Raw genomic sequence first — 17,919 nt, forward strand, 5'->3', positions numbered from 1 at the left:
TTAATTAAGGTTTAATATCTAATAGAGGTAACTTAGTTAAAATTGGTAAATTCAATAAATGCACACATATAGATTAAGAAGCTATAATTTAATAAGCTATATACAAAGAGCAAGTATATTTCAAATAAATTAATACTGTGCGCTCTTTTCGATTAAAGTCAAGTAAGCTTTGTTTACGACCTTATCTAAAATTCCAATTTTTACAATTGCAAGCGGTTACTAAATTGAGATATTTTTCAAATTATGTTTTACATACAACTATGCTAACGATTTTCAAAGCAACTCACAAGCTTTAAATGAACAACTAAAAACGCAGTCTTGACTAAAAATTTCTTATTATGTACAGCAACATATTTCCAAAGTTATAAGTACGCTTTGGTTAATTACTAAGAGGTCATCCTTTTACACTGTAGTCGGTGCCTGGCGTTTGGTGGACTCATCTTTTTGTTTACGTTACGAAGTCTTTATAACTTTGCTAAAAATTGTATATCTGTTAACCATTTGTGATTTTAATTTAAACAAACTTTCAAGTGTACGATTTTTTGAGTGAAGATGAATTTCAACTTAACTCAGAAAGAAGACTCTCACCCTCTTTACCAATCTCAAATTAATGGTTACGGTACCGCTCTTCTCTCACCAGACCAATCTCCCTATGTCATGCCTTCCTCTGCAAATAACTCTTCTCTTCAGAGTATAATTTAATTTATTACTTTTTCCGTACAATCATTGTAGTAAAAACTTTGAAGGTTAGCTAGTTAGAAGACTAATATCTTTTATTAGTTTTTTTTGGGTTATAGTTTCAGAATTCTTAAGTTGTGCTTAACTTTAAGATTCAGAAGCAAAAGAGTGGAAACCAGGCAATGTCAGAGTTTCTAGTGTTATAGTAAATATTAATTTATCCTGTTAGAAAAAAACTAGAATAGATTGGTATTTAAAAAAGTTGGCGTTTTTCTTTGATTTACCTTTGTACTTTATAAATATAATTTAGATTATTACCTAACCTCAGATGCGAAATGGAATTTTTTCCCAAGCATACTTTCTCTCAATGTACCTGCCTCCTTTATTAACACTCAACCATGGACACCTGATAGTCTTAGTTTAGGTAGCTCTAGCTAGAGTATTTACCTTATGTTCGTAGGCATAAATAAGATAATCATAATAAATTAAATTAGCTCTACTACATGTAAATAAATTTTAAACTTTTAAATATGATGATCTTCCTTGGTATATAATATAGGTAAAAAAAGCCTTTATAATTTTTGTTTACAATTTTAATATGTTCGGCAATGTTAATTTAGGATTATTATGTTAAATATAAATTAAAAACCCCTAATATAAATCCAAATTACTAATAAACTCCATAATTTTAAACATTATATAGGGACTCCTAGCTTTTACTCTGATGCAAATGTGATTTTCGAATCAAGTATATAAGTAAGTTGTATATAGGCGTTGAATTAATATTATTTTAATAAGCCAAGCGGCTATCATCAACTTTTTCTGAAAGCTCAAATGAAGTTTATAGGAAAAATAATCCTACAAATCCATTAAAAAATCGAACTCAAAGCTATTTATTTTTTTTAAAATAAAATTTTTTTATTTTTTAAATTTAATAAAGTTAATAGATTGGGAGGAACAGCCCAGTCTAACTTGGTTGTCCTTTTTATATTTATGTATTATGATAAAGTTTGTCTTGGTTTGAACACTTACCATGTTATACAGAAACTATTATTGCCATCCCGCTCGCCAATACAAAACTCTTGCTATATTAGTAAAAATGAACTTCTTTCACTCAAAGATATTAGGTTCTGCTTTCTATGTGAAAGTAAGTTTGTAGGCTTCAATGAGTGACCATTTGCTTATTATAAATTCAAAGCTACTGACACACCTCAATGGCGTCGAGGGCCAGATGGGCGGGTCACCTTATGCAATGCGTGCGGAATACGCTATGGAAAATGTAAAAAGGAAGCTGAATGTTTTGCAGAGAAAAGCCTGAAAGCGGTAATAAAAGAAGTACATCTAAGAATGTAAAGTCGAACTGCATGTAATATTAGGGGAAGAGGCATAATTTCGCATGTGACAAAGATAGACCTTCTCAAAGCTAAAAGGATAATTTAATAAAATTTTGTATATTTACTTTTTACATAGTCGTATGCAAGTATAATATATGTATTAAAAATTTTGAGACTTCTTCAACCGAAGGAGCATTAATTATAATTCAAAAAATAACTCTTGTAGGTGGTCTAAATATATTTACAAATCTGCTAACTATCCAAAAGCATCCTTTATCTCTCAAAATATTATTTAAAATATATATTTGTTTACTTTTGCTAGTCTTAAAGGAGATTTCTTGAAGCGTTATTGATCTGCTCGATAAACCCTATTTTATTGTAAGAGGCATAAGACTAAATAAGTTAACTGGACTTTTTTATTGCGAAAGAGTTTATTACAATTTTAATGCTTCACTTAAAAGTTTGATAACTTAATATATTATCTAAACTTAGGTCATAGAATGCAGAAGTATTCGGTATTATGGTTACAAAATATAAATGCAGTGTATGTGGAGTTGCATTTATATAACGGCTGTAAAATACTAATTTTACTGGTTATTTTTGACAGAAAAAGGACGTATAAAAAGTGATTCCTATCCAGTTTGGAAAACAAAACTATAATAATGACCTACTTTTCAGCGAGTAAAATTATATTTGCTTAAACAAAATGTCTGTGTTTAACTAGCATTGATGGATTAAACTAAGTGTACATTAAATAAATTCTAGACTTGTAGAAATACAACTCAGACTTAAGGGCACAAAATTTTCTTAATGGAAATTGGCTTTGAGCAAAATTTAGATAAAAAATTGTTATTCAATTTTTTAAGATTCGAGTGGTAAAAGAGAAGCTGTAGTCCAAGAAGCGGGACTTTAAAGTTTAGCTTTCAATGTCATGGGCCCCTGATCAGTAAATAGTAAAATAAAGTAACAAATATTATTAAATATTAGTAAAACTATAATATAATAAAGTACAGATTATCCGACCGACGAACGGCGTGACAATGTAGTGGCAATGACGATTACAAATTCTCCGAACTCTGCAAGTTTCGCCCGAACTTTATAAGTAGCATTGTTTTCATTACTAAGGCAATGCCTTTACGTTTTTTGTAGTAGGTTCTTTTCAATTATTGTTGAAAAAATAAGTTAATCCATCTCTTCCTCTATGTACTATTATTAATAGTATAGGTCAACAGAGTAATCGATCTGACGTGGCGAACCTAGAACTCAAGAAATGTAAATTTTTACCACTATATCTTATTTTAGCATGCTCTTCCAAAAAAGAACTTCTATTTTTATTTTTTAAGCTTGTGAGAAACGGTTAATTATTAAAAAATTTAAAAACTATTTTTTTGTTTTCCCCTTTAGCCTCTTCTATCTTGTTCTGTATTCTGTTACTATTTTTTATTATGGTTCGAATTTCAGATTTCCTAGAGCAAACCGTCGACCTTCGACAATGCATAAAAGAGAATCTTCTGAGTCGTTTTAACCAAAAGCAACGGTCAAGCTTCCGTTTCTAACTTTTTTTTTCCTGGTTTATCAAAACCCATCGGTCGCTAAAGCTCATCTGATATTTCGCAGAACTATATTATTTTCTTGCTCAAGCGTCTTATAAAAGTTTATAATCCTGAGCCTCTTGCCTTTATTACTATTCTTGAAAGTTTGTTGGGTGTTCATCAGCCTTTTGTCAACGGTTAGTAAAGTAGACGGAATAAATTTAGTGCACAGAGTGCGTTTTTCGACTCTCGCAATGTAGTTTTTTTTTTGTTTTATTAATGGTATTCCCTTTTGTCCAATGGGGTCAAAAAAAACATCAAATTTACCAGCTCTCAACGGGATGATAGTGTACAAACTAGACTTAAGCTTATGTTAGTCCACATCGAGATACGTTTATTTACTAAAGCCCAAACTCCTATTATAAATACGCTGCTAGTTGTCAATTGGTGTGCTTAGCAAACTGTTTGTAGGTGGTATTAGCATAGCGTTAAATAGGAGTGGCCAGAGGCTTAAATTGTAGGGTCTTGATATAAGCAACATTGTGAACAATCCACAACGCGCCCGGCGTAAGGCGTAACAACTAGTTTCGTATCACTTGCAGCGCAAAGGTTTTCTCAGGTGAGTCGTAGGCTCAGACAGTTGGCGCGTATGTCATGTTCGGCCGGATACGCACACACATGGGTCGCTTGGTGTAAATGAGAGTTGCTTCCTGGAAGAAATTTAGGAAGCTTGAGAACCACTTTGACCCTCGGCAGGACAGTATCTTCGTGCGGTCATCACGAAAGCTTATTGTCAATGAAGACTTCTAAATATCTAGCCTGAAGACACCAAAGGATTTTTGCTTTCGAAGGATAGCTGCAGGGGCGGGTGGTACATTGAGTTTCTAAAATAATTTTAACATAATAAATAAAATGAATATTCAATGAATTTTTTAAAGAAAATTATTAATAAAAATATCTAAGCAAGTATGATTTGAGATAAACCTAGATTAGATTATAGGTTATATAAATTTAAATAAAATGAACAGAATTTTATACTAACTGTCCTGATTAAGGTGTTCTTTCTATTGCTTCTGTCTTTGTTTTACCATATATATGTAAAAAAATTTTCACACCTGTTTCATTAGCTTCGCCACTAGGCTGGCGACTAAAACGAGGAGTTGACATACGTGTCACATCCATTCAAGAAAACCGCGTATTGGAGTTGTCAGGCCGTGGCACGTTACGCACATAAAGTGTCAAGAGCAAGCGGGATAGAGCTAATCCTAGTGGGACTTTTGCTGTTAGCAGTCTTAAGGTTGAGTACCCGTCGCTTACACGTGTACTAAAAATGCGACCCTCAAGGTCGCAGTGACCAAGTTAGAGTACCAGTTTATATATATATCTCGACAAGGACTCTCAAGGACGCAGCAGGTACGTTACCTAAAAGAGTAGACGGCGTTCCGAGCCTTGATCTCCCTTGAATAAGCTTAGCTCCTCTAGCTCTAAAAATTACATTTTTGGAAATTGGACATTTTTCTGAAGATAAAGTCTGTTAATGTGAAAAAGCTGAGTAACTAAACATATTATTTATTTCCTGTACACAATGACCGCTAATAGGGTAATTTAAAGTTTAAGTGCTGGTGTCTGAAATAACTACATACATAGCACAGACCTTGTTAAACTTATTAAAACTATATCGAATGCTTGTATATAAGGGAACATGCATTAGAGTGATTAGTACCATTATCTATAATGCGTTTCCATTAGAACCTCAAGGAAGGGGGGTTCTAAAGGCGAATAATTAAAGAAGGGGACCTTTTACAAATCCTTATGATCTGAATAGGTCGTCGAAAAGTTAACCAAAATAAGCAAGCCTAACGAAGATGATTGAGGGTCGTAATACTTAATAACCTTCACAGCTGTATGCATTTTTTTTCCGCCTCCAAGCAGTAAAGCAAGTTATAAGGAACACATATATTTTTCTAACGAATTCATATCTTCTACAGTCATTAAAACTTCTTTAAAAATTCCTCCACGAACAATAAAGGGGATTTTTACTAGACACCCTTTTTTTATTTTAGAAATCCTCAGTTTTAGTCAACACACGTACAACACTATAATAACTTTGGTATTTTTTTTTATAAATAAGGGTCGCCTTTTATAATATTAACCTATATGATCCACATGGAACATGTATACATAAGTTAAAACATTTGACAATTTAATGTGTTGAAAGTGTGTAAATTAATACATAAAAAATCAATGAGAAACCCGAAAAAAGCGCTTTAAATTACATGAAAGTTTATAAACCGGCCCACATTCCTGGACTCGTTAGAAATTTGTTTAAAAGCAACTCCGCAAATGTTGAACAGAAAGAGAAAATAATAATCAACTTAAATATTAAAATTTATCTCTAAATTTCCTAGATTAAGGAACTATCTTCTTATCTGAAAGAGATACGCGCAGAAGGCCTCTAAATTTTGGAATTATCCGCTTAAAAAAAGTCTCATTATATAAAAGGTCGTGGGTTTACAAATTTAACCTTTAAATAAGTCCTGTTATGAACCCTTTAAGTCCTTTTCTTTCGTGCTTTTATTTCCAATTAGCAATAGTCACCCAGCAAGTTGGCTTAGTGCGTGGACCCTAAGCATCTATTAGTAACGTTTGGTTAAGTATAAAGGGGAATAGCAAGCCTTTTTAAAAGGATAATTAATATTTCCTGCTGGTATAAAAGGTCAGCCCAGTTATTGTTTATAATGTATATGTTGTCCGAAAGCTTTGTTACATTTACCCTATATCAGAAATATTAACTTAGAAGCTTTTTACAGTCATTAACTGTGATAAAGTGTTATCTAAAACGGCATAGTTATTTCAAACTGTATTTATGGTCTCCCTTACAAATAATAAGAGATATTTACCATCCTGCACGTTAATTATATTGTATATTAACTTACCAAGGATACTTTCGGCAACTGCATTTTTGGACTCATAATCTTTTTATTGTGTTTTTTTTTGAGTTACTGAGCTTTTATACGAAAGTGTCCCGTTATTATTTTTCTTTTATTTTTATTTTTGTCGTTCTAGTTTAATATATATTTATTTCCATAATTTGTTACTATTTTTTACAAGTGTTAAGTTACATTACTTTTTATAATTATTGTTATTTTAGTAAAAAATTTGTAGAGTTTAAGATTGAGTTAACATAAATTTTACCTGGTCAAGAAACATGAAGCGACTCTAACACTACCTCTTTCACTAATTTAGAACCTGCATAGCTGAAGTATAACTCAGCCGTACTTCCAAATTTTTTTTTTTCCAAGTTTTAACCAAGTGTTATGGCGGCATGATAATTTCTCTCACTTCAGGACTGTCTTCTACGCCTTAACAAGCCGATTTGTGGACGCACTCAAGTGTTTATATAACACTATTTGGTTATACTGCGCACGCTATTAGTTATTTTATCGTCATCTTTTGCCAGGTATTTAAGTTGAAGTCTTCCCTCGGAAAGAACGGTTTTTGCTATATTTTTTAGGGTAAAAAGCTATCTTGATATACTTTAAGTTGTGTAAGTGGACTTCTTAATTCTCTTTCTGCAATCTTAGTCTAATCATTCCGGTTTCCTTTTCTAAGATCTAGTTTTACTTTCGTTGCTACCTGACTTAAACAGAGTTCCTTTTACCTTTGCAATTTTGAAGTTTCTATATTTTTGTTATTTAAATCGCAAACATTCGCCCCTTTTACCTTTATAGAACAATATAACCGGCTGGTTACACCATCGAAAGCTCACCATTTTATTTTCGTTTGGACAACGACGTTTATTTTTAGAAGAACTAGCAACTTTTAACTCTTTACTAAGTTCGTAATGCATCTTTATATTTATGATTAATAGAGAGTTGAACATTAATTCTTTATGTCCTTATTATTATTTGAAAAGAGGAGTTCGTAAAATTTTATTAAAGTAGCTTAGTTTTCTCCACTAGAACTTCATCTCTTTAAATTATAGTCTCCTTATAAAGTATTCTTTAAACTGGAAACCTATGTATGTTTGATACCTAGAGATTACCATCTGTTCGAGCTCTGTTGTTTTAAGTTTTATCCTTTTAAAAGGGACTATTTAGTAAGTCAGAAGGCGTCGATGGTTTCGAATATAATTATTATTATTATTCTACCCTCGTTATGCATAATAATAATAAGTAATAAATATGAGTAAATCAAATAATAATAGTTATAACTAAAATGTACTTTATAATAGTTAAAAATATATGTCAAAAACTTGATGACCACATTTTTATTATTATTTGTTATTTTATTATTATTTTATTATTATAAATTATTATTTTTATTATATTATTATTATACAACATCCACAACAATAATAATCATAATAAAAGTAAGTTGAAACCTCAATGGCCTCTTGCACTTGTAAATGTGTCCTTCATGAAGGACACGAGGAAGCAAAAGACATGAATGGGACTTGTAGACGAATTCTCGAGAATAAAGTTAAGCAATTTGTGCCTCAGCGCCTCCACTGCTACCAGAAAAATAAAAAATAAACAGAAAACTACCATCTTATTTACTTAAAAATAAATATTCAGTATTAAAGATATATATAAAAAATATTTTTATTAATATAAATAAATTTTTTTAGCATTATTTAAATATAAAACTAAATCCACGCGCTGATATATATATATATACATAGTATTTGTAAACAGCACTACAATATCAGTAACCTATTACTACATATCTACACAGACATATAGTAACATGCATTATTACACACCAGCGTGGATCGTATCAGTTGTTAATTAGCCGAAGCGAAGCCAATCCGTACCAGCGACCCCGGAACAGAGCGACAGTGCTACCTAATCCTCATTCATGCCGTTCTTTCTGCCATAGCTTTCGCCGAAACTAATCACTCGGATGACAGTAGGGTCCAACGTAAGTTAGCTGCTTCCATCAACTATTTTAATAGTGACAGTGTTTGACTACACCAGCTCTTCATTTCACTACGCCTAAGGGGAATAGCTGCCGAAAGTAGTACTCAACGTGAAGGTTCAAAGTTTTGAAGTTATTTAGCTAACATTCTTTTACTACCATAAGGCCGTCCTTAATTAATTTAAGCCTACCTAGCGCAACCTGAAGGCGCAAGGCACAAGGGGTGTTGCCAAATATATTGCAGCATCCAGAGATACAAGGAATATAGCACTTACCTAAGGACTTCATCCAATTTGAAGTTTTTGCCAGTTTTAAGTCTACGTCGTTCGACACAACCAGTAAAGATCTTGCAACTTTTCTAAGTAACGTTCAGCACAAACTCAGAGCTTCAACCAGGAAGGTACCATAATCACAACGTAAAGATTTGTAAATAATTAAAGTGACCGTATTAAGCTTCATTAGCTTTAGATCAAGTAATGCCTTTTTGTCGTAGAGGTGACATGACCAGATCAAAGATAAATTTACATCCGAAAAAGTTATTCCAACTTGGGATGGCAACCTTTTAAGACCCATAGAACTATACAATCTGGATCCAGTAAGGATTAACGACCATGTTGGACACGAATCTTATATGTAGGCTTGGTCTTTTTGGTGTGCTTGTACAATAGCGACCCTGGAGACGACACAGAAACCTTTACGCCTGTTAAGGAGTGTACGAAATTTGACGAAAGTCGCTAGAAATGACTAACGATCAGAGCCGAAACAAATCGTTTGACAAAGAACTATCACTAATATTCTAGCCTATGCAGTTGCCTCAAAAAATTAAAGTCTTACCTGCTGCAGTGTCACAGCCAAGTTTAGGTTGCCTGCACATATCAAGAGCAAGAAGTGAGCTGCAAAGATTAAAAGTTAAATAATTGAACTCAGAGGATATGCGCAAGCTAAGAGACACGTTAGTTGCGTATCTCTTAATAATCATTTTGCGGATGATTAATTAAGTGGAAAAAAAAAGAAATTAGTTGCTTTTGGCTGACATTCCCCTGAAATTTTTTTTATAAAGTATGGATAAAAAATCTAAGTGCAAAGAATGTTCCGGAGTTATAAAAATTAAAAAAATTGCAAGATATAATGACGAAAAACCAAGATATAAACGACCAGTGCGTTTATTGTTATTAACCTTAATATTTATATTAGTTACAATCGATGTATAAAATTGCAATTCAAAGTTTTTATAATTACTATGATTGGCATTTTCTAACAATTTTTAAAAGAGCCTTTATAAGTAGTTTAGTGATCCTAAGACTACAGGTATAATAGAACCTGCCAAAGGAGTAAAACCAATTTCGGTTTTTTAAGCAATTTAAGAGCAAACCTTTCGATACTCGCGTAACGCTACTTGTAACTCTCCTAAGTAAAGTGCATCCCTGAGCCAAGACCACATTCGTAGCAGGTGCTCTACTCACGAATGTTAGGATTCATGTATATACACGGCATGCTGTTCAAAATATGCGTTATTTGATCATATTTCCTTTACTTCTTTAAAAAAAACTACATAGCTATTTGTCTCAATTTATCACAGTGCTTATCGTAAGTTAGCTATCTCAATCAATGACAAAAGGCTCAAAAAATGACTTCCAAGCGGAGTAAGTATCAAGCAAAGCCTTAATTAATAGCATCCTGAATTACCAATGCAATATTACTTGAAAATCTTAAAACTTACTTAAGTTTTTCAGCTAAAGTCAAAAAAAGTAGTTCTTTATAGAATTCACTAGTTAGCACAATGCCCATGTCAGATATACTTCTCTGCAGCTCTCTCTAGACTAACTTACAGCGGAACTGTTGAATTTCAGTATAAAACCGACCTTTTTCAATATCTTTGCGATGACGACCTAGGGACAGACGGCTCCGCTAAACGGCAGTGTACTGGACACATAGGAAAGCACCCGAGGATAGCTAACAGGCAGAACTGCCACTAAAATTCTAACCTACACAACCGAGGGATAACGTTTAAAGCGCCGCGCGCTCACCGTCTGCAGCTGCTGCTTTTATACATGATTTTTTGGAGACTTAGGGCTTTGAAATGTGTTGTTATCATGATTTAGGGGAGTGTTTAGTATGTTTAGTATTTTGCGTGGTGTCCATTTTGTCTAGGTAAGAACGCACTTTTACTGAGATAAAATTTCCGTAGGACGTACTATGCTAGAGTAGTAATCTACTTACTTTCATACGTCAGTATTCCTACAGTTTATTTACTAATATCGTATTCAGACGAAAAAACCAATTTTGTTTTAAAAAGAGGTATAAAAATTATTCCTACTTACCTTGGTGGTATTTTACATAAACTAATATTCTCCCCCAATTACCTTGAAAATGAATTTTTAATTATACAACTTATATGTATCTTCAATACCATCAAAGTTTTACCTTATTTCCTTGTGGACTACAATAGCAAAAGAGTGTACTTCAAGGACAAAAAAAATTCATTCAGTTATATCTATAACCTTAATTTTTTACCATCTCCAAGGTAAGTAAATTACCTCATTACAATCCACAAAGTATCTTGCTATTCGAGTCATAAATAATGTTCTAGTATAATTATATGCATGATTTAGTGAATGCAGTTTCCTTATGGTAGTGCTATATACGACATCCTATTTCTCCATTTACGCAAAGTGTCGTTAAGTATTATTGATTCGTGTTGTTAAGCATTTTAGGAGTGTGGATGAGAATTAATTCTTTCCGGTGTTTTTTGGTATTAATTATTAGAATTATTTCCTTTAGTATGTAGCAAGTCACTTACTTAATCTTTCCGTTTTTTTATAATATCCATTTGTATTATATGAATACTATCTTTTGGATTTAATTAACCAATCAGGCTCAAAGATTCGAACTATTATACTAAATTAATAATTAATATCTTCATTGGTATTTTAATTACTCAGGAAGTAAATATATTCTCTTAAAAACCAACTCATGTCCTATTTATTAAAGTTACTTTTAAGATTATAAATTGTTCGTTACTCTTAAGTTACTCAGTGCAAGAATTGCTTTAATACTTTTCTAGTATTAGATCTCCCTCTTATTTAACATCAATCGTCTTTAAAAATAGATAAAATATATTACGGCATAGCATCGATTACTCTATTATTACAGTACCGGTTTTAATAAATAGTCCAAACATGGTTTAATTCTAATTCATTGGCAGATTGGACTGGAGATGAGTGCATACGCAAATTTTAAATTCTTTTCCCCACTACAATTATTAGTATTAACAACAAGGATAGTTTTATAAACTTGATTGTGTTTTCTTTTGCCCTTTATATCATGAAAAGCTTGCTTACCTGAGCTATAATCTTATATGATTTCATCTGCTTCAGTAAAAGGTCCGAGGGGTCAAAGTAATAGCAAATAGTAATAAACTGAAACAAGGACTGTGTCAAGATGAACATAATAACATCAACGCTCTTTATCAGAGTAAAGTAAGATATTTGTTCAATTATACCTAGAGGGTTCTTTAAAGAAATCTAGAGGAGAACTCTTGCTTAATTAGGAATCATATCATTAATATCCTTATTTAGCCCTAATTCTAGTTATTATTAGAAGAGGATCTCAGAAAGTTGGGTTGGTTAATTAAAAATATTTCACGGTAGTAGAACTTATTTTTCATTAGGTTAACCAACTTAATAATTTATGAAGAAATTTAGTTAACTAAACATAGATGAGATTTAAAATCAAATACGAGATGACAACAAGATGTTGACCTCATCGGCCAAATTAATTAAGCTAGATAAGTAGTATAGTAGTCCCCTCTGTTGCAACTGGATGGAAGAGCAACCTCAGTAGAACCATATTAAAAACGTCAATTTAAGGAGTTCAATACGAATTTTAAGTAACTAGTTAACGGGAGCCGCTAATATATACAAATTAGTAAAGAAGGAAAGAATAAATGAAAGGTAAAGTGAACTGCTGTTAGTCACAGTTAGATGAGTATTTGAGTAATCCTCATCAAGCAAGCAAGTTCTATGAAGTCTAAAATTACTTAAATTAGATATTCATATGCCTAAATGCGTTTTCTTTCAGGTTTTCCTTAACAGTACTATATCCTATCCGTGTTTTTTACTGAGTTAGTATAGTCTAATGCACTGAAAAAGATCAAAAGATTGTTAGTTGAAATTTAGAAGTGCATCCTGGAAACTATCTTCTTGAAGAAACTAAGTCTTTTTTAATTGTTTAGGAAGGAACTCTTACTTGTTGAAGAGTATTCATAGCCCTTAAACCCCCCCCCCCCGGTGGTAAGTTGGTTACTTGCTTGAAAGATTAGGAGGTCAAGAAATTTTTAAACTATAATAAAGCTAGTTAACTTAAACAGCTAGGACCTAATCTTTGATGATCGCAAATAACAACTAGATTATTTTAGAATAATTCGGAGGTGTTATAAATTATAATCATGGATGATTAGTAGAAGACTAACAATGTTTTAAGTAATTAGGGGTGAATAGTAGATTACTAACACTGTGGATACATAGTGGAAAGCTAACTCCGTTTAAGATTCTAATAATGAGTGGTTAGTATGGAATTAAAACTGTTCTAGGTTACTTTCAATTTTCTTACGCTTTTTTTTTAAAGTATAAAAAAAGTAATTTGTAAATTCTTTTTGGCTTAGAACCCTTTTTACATACCTTCATTGCTGCATGCTTCCTGGTATCGTTTTAAAATAACACATTTTTTCCTTTCAATTGTGTTATGCTTTTTTTTATTAAAAAATTTAGAAGACAATATATAAATTTTACTCACCAAAAAATTTTTTGATTATTTCAAGTATTGTCCATACTATCACTACAGTTGATAATTTAGAAGGGCTAGTTGCGTATCTGTTTTTTAAAATTGGCTTTTATAATCACATTGTCAACATTTTAAATATAAAATTGCCACAATTTGATAGAATTCTATTAGTTTTTATCCCCTGTTTTCGCCTAAGATACCTACCGATATTAACGATGTATAAATTTCAATGTAGCTTCTCCTTTGTCAAGTAAAATAAATTGCCTTATTAATACAGAAATAAATTTTTCTTTATTTGTTTGTGTGAAGTTATTTCCATTTTAACATTATTATTAAGTTACTTAATTTTATAACAGTGGGGCAAAGCAGCAGAGTCCTGACACAAGTTAAACTGTCTAATAGTTTAGTATATATTTTGATTTCATCATGCATATTTTTCGTATAAAAAAAAAGATCATTGCTTTTTTTGTTATCGTTACTGTTAGAACTGTTAGCTTGTATATAGTTAATAGTACTAACGCTATAAGGAGTACTAATTTTATAATTATTGATGTTCTTCTTATTATATGCAGAGTTCATGTGCACATTTAAAGCTTATTATTTTGAAAAGTAATATTGTCACGGTTGCTAGTAAGTTCACTTTGGTCTGTGGATAAGTGGAAGAATTTTTTTCAGTGAGAAGCTTTGTAGAGTAGCTTGCCTATTCGTTTTTTTTTTAAATTTTTGATTCGTAACAAGTTTACTTTAATTCTTAAACAATAAGTTTATTTGAAGATTATAGTTTTAAAAGCAGGGCCTTTAATGATGCCAAGTAATTTAACTACTAGCTACTTCCTAATAGCAGCTTCTCACCATAACTTTTTTATAATAATAAACTATTGGGATAGATAATTTGGTATAAAATTTATATTTGAGTGTTACATATTGATGTTAAATACAGCAAAGTATTTATAGTAAGTTTATCAAAAATATTGAAATGCTTAGTGAAATAGAGGTGTACAAGCTACCTCCAAGAACAGCAAAAGTATTCTTTTCATTCCTTCATGGTCATAAATTAATAACTAGCTTTAATAGATAGATATTTCGAAATTCTATATATGGAATGTTATGTTTTCTGATTATCTTGGAATTATGCTTTAAAGTAAAGATTGTAGATAGTAAACTTTCACCCTTTCCCTCCCTTACTAAACCGTCGCAACGACAAAAAAAATATGTTAATTATAACAAACAATATTGACAAAATATATTTAGTAGCTATGACAAACTACTTAATTTTAATAAAAAAAAATAAACTAAATATAACAGCATAAGAAAAGAATTAGTTTCCTCAATTATTTAGTAAATTATAATATATTGCTAGGGTGCAGTACAGGTAATTTTTCGCCACATATTTATGTTTCAAATTTAACAATAATTGATATTCGTGTTAATGTTTCATCACTAACTCAATTCTTATCAAATTCCTTAAATATTTTATTAATTTTTACATATTTTATTGCAAACTTCTTATTAGTGAAGATAGCGAGCCTCCCGATTTGTAAACAGGTAGGGGGTAAAATAGAATTTTTTTTAGAAAAGGCATTATTTTACCCCATTCTTTAGTGCAACTTACTAGTTACATAGACCAAAGTTTTAAAAACTCCTGACTTCTTAACTAATAACGCTTAAATTCCTGTTATTTTTAGCTTTTAGGTTTGATTGTACTAAATGCAGTTTTTAATGTTGCAAAAAATATTTAGTAATGCAGAAAAAACTGATATATTTTATTCATCAACATTTAACTAAATATTTATGAGTTGGTCGGTAACCTGAATAGATAACATATTAGATCTTTACTTATCCTTCTTCGGAAATTAGTTATTATTTAATTAAAAAAATTTAAAGCTGTAAAGCAGTTGTGTTGAAATTTATTACTAAGTAAAGTATATATCTAAAAAAAATTCTTAAAAGTAATTTAATTATTAAAATTTCCAAATTAGGAATAAAATCCTTAAGAATACTAAAAGAAATATGTGATAAGAACGAAGAATCTACCATATTCATTTAAGTAGGTTTAACTCTTTTATTAATCATTAAAAATATTTTAACCTTGTAATGTTTTTTAAGCATTATTAACTCTTAATTTTTAAAAATTAATTTTTCCAAGTAAATTTTATCTTTGCATATTGGTGAGATTAAACAAGAAAGTGAGTAGAATAGATAATTATAGCAATAAAGAATATATAAGCTAGAATTTTATCATACTTTCCTATTTCCAAAAATTAGGGATTATCTGTCATGAAGCCCTTCTTCATTTTAATTGCTTTATTGCTACTTTTTTGTGATGCTCAAGGTATGAGTACTAATTAATGTTTATAAAAAATTATGTTGACTTTTGTTATACATATAATAATTATATTAATTTATTCAAAAAAAGGGGAGTTAGACCTTTTTAGCCTATTAGAAACCGACAAAGGTTCCTAGAATTGTTATAATTAAATTTAAATTACAGTATTATATTTTCTTTGCACTTTATAAGATGCCAAGGATGGTAACAACTCTAATTTAATTAGAAACTCAACAACTATTTCGGGTAATTTACTTCTATTGCATCACATATGATTTTATAAATATTAGAAACCCTAACCTAATTGTAATTGATAAAAAAAAGTGAATATCGTAATTTAAGAATTATAATAGAAATAAAAATTACCGTACTTTTAGAGTTTTTTAAAATGAAAAAAAAATTTATTATAATTTTTACTAAAATATTCATAATATTGCTTATATCTAATATTAAATGAAAGCAGTAAATAACTAAGCAAATTTAACCGTTAAGAACGGCCAAGGTAAGTATCTATAAAATTTAAGAATTAGCGAGTAAATTATTTTATAGAGTTGAATAGCTAGCAACGCTTTAGCGGTAGTTTTATGATAAATTTAATTAGCAAATTAGTAACTAATAAAAAAAAAAGCTATAAATAATATTCCTCACAAATAGGAATAAACTCGAGCAATGCAGCCAAGTTCACAGACGAGTCCATAATTATTCTTGAACCCGAATACCGTAGAGGTATCAAAAACAAATTGAAATGATTTTTTGTTTTGTTATATAATAAAACTATAACTAACAACACTAAAATGAGTAGACACAGTAAGAGTAGTTTATTTTTAATGAGATGGAAGTGGAGAGGAGGAGATAACCTCTTAAACTCTTAAAAATTCATTATTATTATTAAAATGAAAACTTTATATAAATGATGATTTTAAAAAGTTAGCATTATAGCTTAGAGAAGTGAAAAGTTTGAATATTTAAAATTTCTATTCATGCTAAGCTTTAAGAGATCACGAGCTAGCTAGTTGCTTCCCTCTACCCCTCATTCTCTGCTTCTCTCTTCTTCCGAATTAAATTTTTTCTTGATTACATCTTATTTACTGAAGGAGCTATCGACTCTATATTGGATGAAACCAAAAACGGTTATAAAAATTCCTTCTCAAGTTCAATGAAGGCGATTGTGTTTATACTTCTTTTTTAAATATATTACAGCTAATACTAGTGAGATATTAACTGTTACTGAAAAAAACAACGAAGACCATGATAATAATAGAGGTAATCTAATTGGTTGCAATAATTAAGTGTTGACTTTCATAATACCCGTATATGTTTTTGTATTTTTATTATTAGAGGATGACAGCATCACATTAGAAGAGGAAGGTTCTTAATTTATGTTTCTGTGTGCATAATCCTAAAGAAAATTAGTCTTGTGAAGGAAACGCGTTATGATTAATACATTGATAGCATATACAAATAAGTAAAACACTTAGGTCTACAGGCAGCTCTTAAGAAGTTTACAAGTTAACCCTTTTTAGTGCAAGAGAAAAGGTAATTTTAGCAAAACTTGTAAGAGAAGCAGTTTGAAAACTTTGCTAAAGCAATTGACTGCAATATGTAATTATGCAAAAACAAGTATCCTACGCATATCCCATGTAGAAATCTTTAAAAAACCAAGAGATAATTATTAATAGGAGCTCAACAATATATATCCAGGTTTAAAAACTTTTTATTTCGGCCAGAAATATCAATGAAGTTACTTTATTATATATATCCCTTGTTTAAGACTATATATTAGTAATTTATTAATACTTAAATTATCTACTCTGTGTTGCCGGTGAGTAATGCTTGGTGAATTTTTTATTAACTATATTTAAATAGATGATCCATTATCTAAAAATCTTTTAAGGGCATTAGCTGCATGCTACGGCTCTTATTTGTTTAGGTATACAGTACATAAAAATTGAAAAAGTTTTAGATTTACTATTCGCATGGGCACAGATATATCCTACCCGATGGAAAGACTACCAGGTCAACTTTTTATAAGTGGAACGACATGGTGAAGGCCTCTAGAGCTTTATTGAGTAATAACTTGGAGTATAAGTTATGGAATGGTAAAAGTATAAGATAATACTCCCGAGCTTGCACAGTCATAACCATCCATTCTTGCTTTTTGTAATAGGAGGGACAGATCACGTTTATGGGATGGTAAATATTGCTGCATTTCTTGCACAAGCCATGCAAGAGGGCATATGGCATAACACCTGTGATGAATTAAATGAAGTACATCACACTTTGGCAAGGAAAGCTGGTAAAGTTTCTGGTTCATGAGCAATTTTTTTTTGTAACACTCGTAATACTT

The 17,919-nt window shown here is 30.8% G+C and overlaps 1 protein-coding gene across 5 annotated transcripts; it reads left to right on the plus strand.

Annotated features, from left to right (window-relative positions):
• Positions 1–402: 402 nt before the first annotated feature.
• On the plus strand, positions 403–2,136 carry LOC135122118 (uncharacterized). 5 transcript variants are annotated; one of them, XM_064046344.1, is made up of 9 exons: positions 413–430; positions 532–691; positions 989–1,102; positions 1,382–1,426; positions 1,477–1,566; positions 1,619–1,653; positions 1,723–1,825; positions 1,877–2,001; positions 2,055–2,136. In XM_064046344.1, the coding sequence occupies exons 2-9, from the start codon at positions 553–555 to the stop codon at positions 2,103–2,105; spliced, it is 702 nt and encodes a 233-aa protein (XP_063902414.1). In that variant the 5' UTR covers positions 413–430; positions 532–552; the 3' UTR covers positions 2,106–2,136. The 5 variants fall into 5 exon arrangements, 2 of the variants coding, with proteins under 2 accessions (XP_063902414.1, XP_063902415.1); XM_064046345.1 differs by lacking the exon at positions 413–430 and adding an exon at positions 434–452; XR_010279246.1 differs by having other exon boundaries at positions 403–691; positions 1,007–1,102; positions 1,619–1,673.
• The last annotated feature ends 15,783 nt before the right edge of the window (positions 2,137–17,919 follow it).

The sequence above is a fragment of the Zophobas morio genome, unplaced genomic scaffold, assembly GCF_036711695.1.
Source record: "Zophobas morio isolate AGI-343-1 ecotype UQ-CSIRO unplaced genomic scaffold, CSIRO_AGI_Zmor_V1 ptg000893l, whole genome shotgun sequence".
Taxonomy (NCBI): domain Eukaryota; kingdom Metazoa; phylum Arthropoda; class Insecta; order Coleoptera; family Tenebrionidae; genus Zophobas; species Zophobas morio.